The sequence below is a fragment of the Ixodes scapularis genome, unplaced genomic scaffold (assembly GCF_016920785.2).
Source record: "Ixodes scapularis isolate PalLabHiFi unplaced genomic scaffold, ASM1692078v2 PGA_scaffold7__128_contigs__length_106722199, whole genome shotgun sequence".
Taxonomy (NCBI): Eukaryota; Metazoa; Arthropoda; class Arachnida; order Ixodida; family Ixodidae; genus Ixodes; species Ixodes scapularis.
Genome location: NW_024609882.1, coordinates 20,726,438 through 20,737,625, shown reverse-complemented (window position 1 = coordinate 20,737,625; position 11,188 = coordinate 20,726,438). Strand labels below are relative to the sequence as shown.

General features: G+C 49.2%; 1 protein-coding gene across 1 annotated transcript in view; it reads right to left on the bottom strand.

Annotated features, from left to right (window-relative positions):
* Positions 1-1,828: 1,828 nt before the first annotated feature.
* Positions 1,829-11,188, bottom strand: part of LOC115314446 (sialin) — a 32,932-nt gene continuing 23,572 nt past the window's right edge. Inside the window, exons 5-7 of the mRNA XM_042286497.1 lie at positions 8,100-8,230; positions 7,462-7,611; positions 1,829-1,972 (exon numbers count right to left, since the gene is read on the bottom strand). Coding sequence (XP_042142431.1) covers positions 1,829-1,972; positions 7,462-7,611; positions 8,100-8,230 — 425 coding nt within the window. The remainder of the gene's footprint in view (positions 1,973-7,461; positions 7,612-8,099; positions 8,231-11,188) is intronic.

Below are 11,188 nucleotides of genomic sequence, written 5' to 3'. Positions count from 1 at the left end.
TCGCCAGAAATGGCGTCTGCCAGTGTTGTTAAATAAGGTTTGTAAAAGGCCTCTTCGTGGGCGTCAAAACTAGGGGTGTGCGAATAATGGATTGAATCGAATAGCGCAGTGTCATCCTATAGCATCAACAGCGCAAAAAGAGCCGGTTGCATCGGCTTTCCTTTGCACCGCAAAGGCTATGGACGAGATCCGATTTGAACAACTATTCGCACACCCCTAGTCAAAACGCCTTACAGGCTGCATCAAAATTTTTTTTCTACTATTTTGTTTTATTGTTTTTCTTCTTTCTGCAGGCTGAAACATACCCCCCCCCCCCTTTCCCCTCTCCCGATTCCATATCGGCTTTTGCATTTTCATGTATTAACGGAACAAAAAAATATTTTCACATCAAGAAAAAAAAAAAAGGAAGTTTTTGGGCATTGTTATACACAGCGCGAAGTAGTCCTTACGAGATTTGGTTGTCGGAGGAAAAAACGATGCTTTTGGTGTTTGGAACGTGTACGTCTTGATAAGAAAACATATATTTAATCTAAAATTAACCTGCATTTAACTTAATTATCAATATAAAGGGGGAAATTAGTAATGCTCCGCGAGGAGCCGGACCTCTTTTACTACGGTTCTCCAAGTGAAAACCAGTATAGACATTTAATATCGACATCGGACATATACAGCAGATGTTCATCTTTAAGCGTAATGCGCAATAATAAGTTGATGTACAAAGTAAGTTTAGTGCACGTGATTACAATTTTCGAGAACGGCAGACACGCCTCCCGTCAAACTTCCAAGGGAACCCAAGAAGTTGTGTGGCGAAAAAAATTAACTATGTCTCTTGTTTAGTGGCTCTTTCTGTCCATTAGAATTGAGCTGTCTTTGAGACTTTTCTGTGATTATGTCGTTCTTTAGAGAGAGAGAGAGAGAGAGAGAGAAAACGTATTGGGGCAAAGTTTTTAGAGCGCAGCTCTTAGGGGCCCGTTCCCGGCTTGAGCGGCGTCGGCGTCGGCGTCGCCGTCGGCGTCGGCGTAACCGCAACCCTCGTAACCCTCGTGAGGGTTACGAGGGTTAATCTCATGAGGGTTACCCTCACGAGGATCACGAGGGCCACGAGGGTTACTTACCCTCGTAACCCTCACGAGGGTTACGAGGGTTAGTAACCCTCAAAAGGGTTACCTTCACGAGGGTTACCCTCACGAGGATCACGAGGGTTATGAGAGTTACGCTCACGAGGGTCACGAGAGTTACCCTCACGAGGGTTACTAGGGTTACCCTCACGAAGGTCACGATGGTTATCCAGGTCACGTGACCCCCCCCCCCGGGGTTACGTGACCTGGGGATACCCCCGAGGTCACGTGACCCCCCGTTGTCGTCATAGCCACTGATGACGTCATCAGTGACGTCACTGATGACGTCACCGGCATCCCCATCGTCATCATCACTGATGACGTCATCGGCATCGTCACGTGGTAGCAGGTCACGTGACCCCCACGACGTCACGTGACTCCCACTAGGTCACGTGACTCCCCCAAGGTCACGTGACTCCCCCAAGGTCACGTGACTCCCCGCCCCCCCCAGGTCACTTGACCCACCCCCCAGTACCCTTCCCTCCTCCTCCTCAAGAGCTGCGCTCTAATTCGGCGTTACAGGGAGTTGTAAACGGCTTTCATTTTTTGTGTTAAACCAAATACTTTACGAGGGGCTAAAGTATTTGGTTATACCTTCAACAGCTCGTTTACCCCCTCGTTTTTTTTTTGTTTTTTTTTTAGAGCTCCTTTTTTTTAACGTATTGCGGCGTAAAGGTATCTACTTAGGGTGTCTTTCTTTCTTCTTTCTTTTATGTCTCACCTAGGCCGTTGAAGAGTTTCCGCACGTGCGTAGCCGACATGAGACGGCGGCTCCGGAGAAAGTCCGCCAAGACTCCTGAGAGGGCACCGGACCCGATGGCGCCCAGGTACGGCAGCGAAGAGTACAGTCCGTTCTGGAAACAGTTCACACCGTGGTTGGCCGAAGCACCAATGTACAAAACAAATAAATGTATCGTGGTTGAGCCACCCTTCCACAAAAAGGTCTTCTGGCTGTATAATGAAGAGGTTTAGACAGGTACGAGTTCCCAAAGCGTTGGAGCCCCTATACACCAACTCATGTTTACAAACAAACCGGAGCGCCCCTAGCGGACGCCACCGGCGCCGCGCATGCGCGGTGGATGGTGGGCAAGAAGCCCGCCGTCGCCCATAAACAAACCATTGAATTGCGTTGTTGTCGGCGTCGGCGGGAGTCCCCGCGCTATTTTTCACGTTGGAATTGCTGATTCTACGTCCTCCTAACAATGTCTGACTACTTGAACGGCTTCAGCAAAACTATCGAGGCAAAACTTTGCGTGAATAATGTGACGTGCGGCGATTCATTTCACGTGGACGCCGCAGAATGGGCGCTAAAGCCTGACTCCCACGATGAGATTCTGCTCGCTATTTTCAGTCGCGACGTCGCTCGGACTGCAAAAGCGTGGACCGTAGCTGAGATGGTGGACATCGATACGGAAAACCGCAAGTAGAATCGGGCATTACAAGTCGGTGATGGCCACTGGTAACAATGATCAACAACTTCTTGTATCTGTTTACACTTAGCCGACTTACCCCAACCAACCTTCAAAAGTGTTTTGAGGCCTGCACTTAGTTCTTATCGCAATTGCCGGGTCAACGTTTGGTTTACGGGCCGCTGTCGTTTGAACGAACTGACGACAAAAAGCAGCCAAGTTTGAAAGAGCAGACGACAGTTCGAACGCACGCGCAATGGAGTACGGGCAAGAAGCACCGCGTCCCGCGTCAACAAACCATTCGAATGTCACGTTGTCGGCGTCTGTGTGAGTCTGCATACTCTTTTTCGCGTTGGAGTTGTCGATTCTACGTCCTCATCGCAATGTCTTACCACTTCAATCGCCTGAGCGAAATTATCAAGGCTCGTTACGCCGCTAAACTTTCCGTAAATAATTTGACGTGCGGCGATTCATTCGCATGAACGCTGCAGAATGGACGCCAAAACCATGATGAGATTCTTGTAGCTATTTTCGGTCACGACGTCGCTCGTGCTGCAAAAGTGTAAAAGGTAGCGGCGATGATCGACGTCGATACTGAAAATCGGAAGCGGGAACAGACCAAGCGTAACAAGTAGGCGATGGCCACCGGTACCAATAATTAACATCTTGTATCTACTGTTTACACCGAGCCTACTTAAGTCTTTTGAGGCCTGCAATTACTTCTTATTGCAATCACCGGGTCAAAGTTTGGTCTACGGGCCGCTTTTGTTTGAACGAGCAGACGACAAAAAGTAGATAACTTTGAAAGAGCAGACGAAAGTTCGAACGATCAGGCGGCCGTGTGAATTTGAAGACGCACTGAATCCGTGGGTGGTCCGGACAACTTGGGGGTTTTCTCTCGGTCATGTTGGAACAAATCAAATACATCTGGTGACTACAAATTGTGGCCCGCACACGCAATCGTAGTTCGACAGCCTCAGGTTTGCCCTTTTCACGGCTGCTATCCATGTTCTCGGGCGAACGGAGGGTGCAAAAACACATGAAAACTGATCTTCAAACTTTCCCAGACTCTCTTGGTAAAGCCCCCATCGCAGCATTTGGACGAGAAGGCAGGTTTTTTGTCTCGTTTCTTTCAAGGGAACACAGGAATGCATGTCTGGCACGGCGACTTCTGCCCACCGCCCCAGACCGGAAGTGCGTCCGGCGCGCCACCACCGCGGCGTGACGTAGGAGAGTTGAGTTGGTGTATACTTAAAATTTACAGGAGGGCGTTTATTCACAATAGAAGCGGATCCGCGTTCGCAAAGCGGTTGCGAACGCGTTTGTATAAAGGTCCAGTACAATTGCACGCGCACTCGATGACATCAAGTGCGCGTGCAATTGTATTGGACCTTTATACAACCGCGTTTGCAATCGCTTTGCGAACGCGGATCCGCTTCCAGTGTGCACGAATGAGCGGTATAAGAGTGGAACGCGATACCTAAACGTAATCTCCCGCTCGCTACCAAGCCAACTTTGACTCGACAGCCGAGTACAAGCTACTCCTGCCACCACTGCCTCATGGGCAAACGTCAACACCGTAATTCTGCATGGTGAACCGTCCGCCCGCCCCTACCGCATTGAAGATTTTGGCGAAGCGCTGCGGAACGCCGTGAACATAAAGAGAAGAAGATCAAGGGCAGGCTATCCGAAATCGACGACGAAGGAGGATTTAATGCATGTAAACGGGAAGAGTTTAAATATTTTCTAAAATAAACGGCCACTGCCTGCTGTATACGCTTTAAAGCGCTCAGCAGAAGGTCGAGGGCGCCACGCTTGTAGATTCGCTGCGTGCCCTTATTAGTGAAAAGGACCAAGACCCAGGAGGTTATGTAGATGACATCAAGGCTGTTAAAAACGAACTTCAACAACTGCTAGAGCAAAAACATTGGGGTGCACCGATACTAAGCAGAGAACTTAAACTGGAGCACGAATATCAACCTTCCAGGGCCTTTCGCTCGTTTAAAAGGGAGAAGTAAGAACACTATCAAGACAGTGATCCACACCGACAAGGTTTGCAGGGGACAACCGGACTTTCCACAGTGACTACGAGGCACTCTTTAACAAGACCATGCCGCTGGCCCAGATCTCTACGGAAATCCTAGACAGTGTGTCAAAGATAATGGAGAAGACCAGCGATGCAGTCAACGAACCGATCACCGCTGCACCGGTCAGTAAGGGCAATTAAGGACCTTCATGTCAACAAAGCCCCTGGGCCCGACGGAATCGTGAGCGAATTTCATAAAACATTATCGGACGAATTAAGTTCAAATCTCGCTCACATTTTTGAAGATACGAGATAACGGAAACTATTAGTTCCATCAATGCGCAGGAGTCACGTAGTTCTCATTGTCAAGAAGATTCAAGACATCAAAGATTCTGCAGGTTTCGGACTTACGACCTATAGGTATATTTGCTCAGCACGGACTAGAAGATTCTCTTGAAGGTAAACGTTCGGCAGCCCTCTGCCTGGTTAGGAGTAGACATGAAGCGAAAAATAGGGACTCTAACCAAAACTTTAATAAACATTTACCCGACGTTTCGGGACCAGTTCGGTCCCTTGCTCACGGGTGAGTGACGAAAAGAACACGTGTCGTCTAAGTGCACATACGGATGTAGGGGGCTTTGCTCACGTCACGCAGTCCCGAGACGTAACTGCTGGGCAGGGAGCCCGAAGAACGATTCACGTTCCCCTTTGTGCGCTGGATAAACCAGGACTCAACGAAGAGCCGCTTTCGCCAATTCTTCTCCAAGGCGTATGTGCACTTAGAGGACACGTGTTCTTTTCGTCACTCAGCCGTGAGCAAGGGACCGAACTGGTCCCGAAACGTCGGGTAAATGTTTATTAAATTTTTGGTTAGAGTCCCTATTTTTCGCTTCATAGAAGATTCTCCAAAAATCATCTGCCGGCGGTTGGAGGCAGGCCCAAGTGAGGTGTTTGGCGATCACCAGAGCTGCGGCTTTAGGTACTGCTCAATGGCCCGGAACGCATATTTGATGAGGATCATCACCGAGGCGGTGGATGCCAGCGACTTTCCAGTGGCCATGCTCCAACTTAACCTCAGCAAGGCTTTTGATAGGGTGGATAGAAGCTTCCTCTTCGCACTGCTGCGGCACTGCGGAGTTGGCGAATATTTGGAGGATTGGCTCACAGCATACTACGAAGATATTAGCATGAAACTGCATGGTCATCAACGGCACTGTTGGAACGTCCATCACTCCTCCACCGCGTGGTGCGTCAGGAATGCGCGCTCTCCCCGATTCTTTTTGCTCTCTACTTGAAACCAGCCTGTCGCATGATACTTCAAAGTGACTCCGTTAACGGACAGCGGCTTGGAAGCCACCACATCAACGTCCTGACGTACGCCGACGATGTGGCTCTCATCGGTTCCATCAAGAGGGAGGTTGAAGCTGCACGGAACGTCGTATACAGGTATTCGGTGGTGTCTCATAGGCGCGTGCACTGAATCGCCAGAAATTTAATGGTTCCTGGCTCGGCGACTGGATAACCACGCCGCCTTCCTTCCTGGGATAAACTGACCGTCCAGCGTTTTCTCTTTTTTCGAGACCAGAGCGACCCGGTCATCAGAGCTGTTTTTCACCATTTGGGAACACCGTGGCAGCGGAACACCGTGGCAGCGAGTTTGCCTCTTCTCCCCTTTATTGTGACCCCTCGTGTGGCTCAACCGAAATTGACGTGCTGCGCCACCATCAAGAGACTTCCACTCCCAACAACATCGGAGGACTCATTCCGCTTTCATACAAGGCTGCTCACCGTTAAAGAGATACTTGAACGAAATTAGGAATATACCCGCCCAGTTCACAATTAGGCTGAATATGATCCACAATATCCGTAACTGACAATCGCACGTTTGTATTTTGAGCCTGATGGCTGTATTTTTTGTTACAAACGGCCCATTCTGGCAAGCGCTCGGAGAAGGCCCAGCTTAGAGCACGTGACATCCGACGCAATTGTGACGTAGGTCGTCTCGGGACGAGCAAAGCTACGGCGAAGCTGACGTCGAGGGGATGGCCTAGTCGTCCCAGCCACAGAAGCGGCTGCTTTTGTACGAATTTTGAGTGACGGGTTAATCTTCTATAATCTTGTAGGGGGTCAATGGCTACTTCTGGAACACAAACAAGGGATTCTCGGGAAGACGGGAGTTCCTCCTTCCTCTCTTCTCTCGTCGTGACCGGAGGCGAGAGAAGAGACTAGCTGTCAAGGTTCCTAGACGAGCATTACAAACGAGGCGTTAGCGACATCCACCAGGTGCTCTTTGCTAATCGTTTCATTCGTTTTAAATCGTTTTCGTGACTTTTTTAACAAGATATTGGTGGGACGAAGAAACCCATGCATGGGTTTCTTCGTCCCACTGAGGCAGAAAGTTCAGCCTCAGCTGGGTATTTAACGTGCACCACGTAGTAGAGCTACACGCACCTGGGCACAATGCTCATCCATGGATATCCAAGTGGGGCCGGTTGTGAGGATCGGGCCGGTTGTGAGGATCCTCTTTGCTGGCGTGAACAAGCGCGTGCAACTACATGGAACTGGAAGCCTGCCAAATGATACATTCACGCGTCCCATGCACGCGTGCTTTTGTGCACGGCTTCTGGCGCGCGCACTTCCCACCCGTGGTTGCCGAAATGGGAAGCACGTGTCGCTGAACAGCCTGCTTAAATGCTCCTCTATTATACGCAGTGGAACGGTACGCATGGGGGTGAGTATACATTTGCATAACATCGATCAAAAAGATACCCAAGTACGTACCACAAAAATGTGTCGACCGTGCGTTTGCGTTTTGCACCCGCGAACTCAAGCAACCGTTTTGTAATCCGGAAAAAAATATAGTTGTTTTTTTTTCTACAATTTTTGCGCAAGTTTGAAAAGGACGTACGTCGTCGATGTCGTAGTGAAGCACGGTGCCGAGGTAAGTGGGCAGCTCGCTGACCAGGACGTACTGCAGCCAGTGGGTTCCGAAGTGTGCCATCACCACGCCGAACACCGGAAGGGAAGTGAAGATCTTCAGCCAGGGTGTGCGCCTAGCCTGGGAAGCGAGCACTTGATGCACTCGAGACGCACTCCTTCGACGCAGATTATACGCCAATGTGCTACATTACAAACAAGGCCGCGGTTTCTCACAGCCGGCGTTGGCAATGCGCGTGCGCACAAGCATCAATTTTCTCGCCGAATTGTAGGTCAAGTGACCTACAGAACATACACACGTGGCCTGACGTCACGTGATCTTAACATTAATTCCGTTTCCTGGCTAAATTTAATGGAATACAAAAAGACGGACGAACACATTTTTGAAATAAAAAAAACCAATAAAAAAAATTTATACTTAAAAAAAAAAACAAAAAAAAAACGACCGTTGGCGTAACACTTTTTGCGACCAATCAGAGCATCGGCATCGGACAAAGTGCGTTGACGCCATCGTGATGGATACCCCCGTAGTCCGAACACATCTTGTGGACGGTGGTCTTTCTGTCACAGCTCAGGCGACACGTGGTCCCAACGGGCCCGGTCTCTTACCAAGGTCGGCTTCTGGTCTCCGAGGTCGGCCTCGATCATGCACACCTCCCGAGCGCTCGCCCAGTGGTGGTCTGCCGGCGTGTTGGACGTGAACAGCGCCCACAGGAGGAACCAGAAGCACGTCCAGATGCCTGCGATCACGACAGAGCGTCCCTGTCTCGGTAAATGTTTTTTGACGACGCGATTCAGGACCTAACCAAAACCAGGTTTGACTTTCGTGTTTAGACAATGTAATGGATGGTTCACACACTTGCGACTGCTTACAACCGCTTACGACGACTCTGATCCCGTGGCGCCATCTATGAGGTGACCCTGAAATCTGCATTTCACTAGAACGAAGGTTTTTTTCAGTATTTACCAGATCAAATGTTCGTACTATAGAAGAGAAATGGTCGCTTATAACAATTTGCTACAAGTTTTCAAGTCAATAGTGAACACACGAACACCTCGCTCGCAAGCGTGTTCTCTCGTCGTGAGAGGTTCCAAGAGGTCGTAACGCACTCGGTCGTAACTCGTATGCAGTCGCAAGTGTATCAATGAGCCTTAAAATCGTGGTGGTTTAGTTTTGGCGGCTGTCGAGTGAACTCGAGTTAGGCTGCTCATGGAACACGCGTGTCAAAAACATAGTTTTACGCGAGAAAAAAAATTTAAAGCAATATTGACGGCGCGAGACAGGATTTAGTCGGTAGTCTCCCCCTTTCCACTTGTTTTCTCTCTCTGCATTTCGGGCGCGTGGAGGCAAGGGGAGGAGAGATGGATCGGCTTCGCCTTCACGTTGAGGTGGACAGAGCGAATGATCACATCGGTGCACATCGCATCGGTGTATATGCAGCCGAAAGAGTACAGTTTCATTAACTGCACTTTGTTGTGATACTGAAAGATTTATGGCTTGTGAATATTGCTATTTTAACTTTTGTATAACTATTCATGTTCTTCATTTCCAACTTCTCCCCCCCCCCTACTGTAATGCCCCATGGCGCTGTAGGTATCTGAATAAATAAATAAATAAACTCTATCTAACTTGTATATATTAACGCAACGTTTTTTTCCTTTCCTCGTTCGGATTGTGCTTTTTGAACAGGCGGTGGGCGGGCTGTATCTGCTGATTTGGCGGTACACCGTGTTTTTTGTTGAGACGAGACTACGGGCGTGCACGGCGACAGCAAAGTTGGAAGCATTCAATAAACTTCAGTTGCCAGTTAGCGCTTGTCCTGTGTGCTTCGTATGTTTGTCCCGTCTTTTTTGCGCTATTTTTAATATGAACGAATTATCATCTCGTTGAGCGAATGACCATTCCGTGACGTCATGCACTTTGCACGCAGAATTTAAAATAAATCTCTCGCCGACAATACTGCTCTAAAAAAATGATTTTTTGACATGCGTGCCCCATCTAGATTGTTAAAAAAGAACATTTTTTTTTCTTTTCAGGGTTTTTTTTAGGAACTCGATAAGATAGCTAAACATATAAACCCCCGCTCGTTCCCAAGCCGTGCAAGCGTATCTGCGTGACCACTCTTCCGGCTGCCAAGCGCATCGGACATTCGAACCACGGGCTCCAGTGGAGCGGAGATAGCGACCTTTACCAACAGCCGAAACAGGATCGAAGATAAGAAATATTGTGACGAATGACAGACGATGAGGCAGAGTAAAACGGAATGAAGATTTAATGGGGGGGGGGGGGGGGGGGCGAACTTGTGGGCTAGAAACGAGAAGGAAGAACACTCGTCGAGAAAGCAGCAGGGAGCGTCGACGGCGGCAGCAGCAGCAGGCCACGGTACGTCAGCGGAACAGCTGGCTATCGCGAGAGAGAATCAGCCAATGAATCGGCAATACGGCGCACGGCTCTTTATCTGCTATGCTCGTCATCTCGAATATTCGACCTAGAATGTTCAGGAAAGAGCTAGGGCGAGAGGGACAAGGCAAGGTCACTCTGGCCTCCTTATCGTTTACGGTCGGGGTAAAAGTGTACCCGAATCTTGTAGATCAGTGGTTCTCAACCATTGATGTTTCGCGGATTCCTTGTGGATCGGCGCAGATGACGGAGGACCCCGTTCGTGACCGGGGAAAAGGAAAATTTATAGGTTAATTATGATAATGATTTAATAGTTGGATATTGTTGGAAGTTGGAAGAACCATCATACATATCGCCGCGCACCGATTATCCACTAAAAGTAGGAATCCCCTACTGCATCACGTCCACCTTTTATGCTTCCTTCCTACCCCTGACCCCCGTCGACTGGAATCGCCTTCCCGCATCCGTAGGCTCACTTACTGACGCTGATGATTTTACTTTGTTTTGTTTTTTTTGCGTTCACTTTATATTTATGTATAATTCCACTCCTCTCTGTAATGCCTTCGGGCCCTGAGAGTATAATAAGTGAAATGAAATGAAATAACTAAGGGCTAGTGTGAAGTAGACTTCTCTTATTGACATACACACGAGAGACCATGCCCGAAAATTGGAACGTTTCTTCTCAATCTGAGAAGAGACAACTTTTATTGCCGGGCTTGACTGATGAGGCAGGGCTTCGAGGACCCCCATTAGAGAACAGCTGTTCCAGATGAAGAGTATCTTCTCGATCATGCACGCGTCAATATCAGGTCATCTTGCCGACATTGTTACTGGACGACATTGCTGCAAACACCGTGCTTTTGTACGGCGACATACGAGCAAGGTCCTACAAGGTCGAAAATTTTTGGGATGCCATTGCCTGGACTGCTACAGCTGGAACGGAAAAAGATTAGCTCAAGTGCCCGACGATCGGAGCAGCAAAATCGCGTCATGTGGCGCTGTTGTTCCCGAGCGCGCCGATAGTGAGAGTGCCAGTCACGTTCCATGTCTCAACACGGGGGTGGCCGGCAGAAGACGGCCTATCCTAAACCTTCAGAAAATGAATGCAGCGCTAAAGACGACGGACCGGATGAAAGTAGCCACAGACAGAGCGCTCTGTCTGTGTCCTGAGGTCGTGGCCTTGGGGCGTACCAATTCAACTACGTCTGGGGAGTGACTCTCAAGTTCTCAACGGTTCGGAGGCCGTGAAGCGGCTGCTCGCCGTTCCCGAGCAGCAAGTGACAGGGCATCGTTGCCT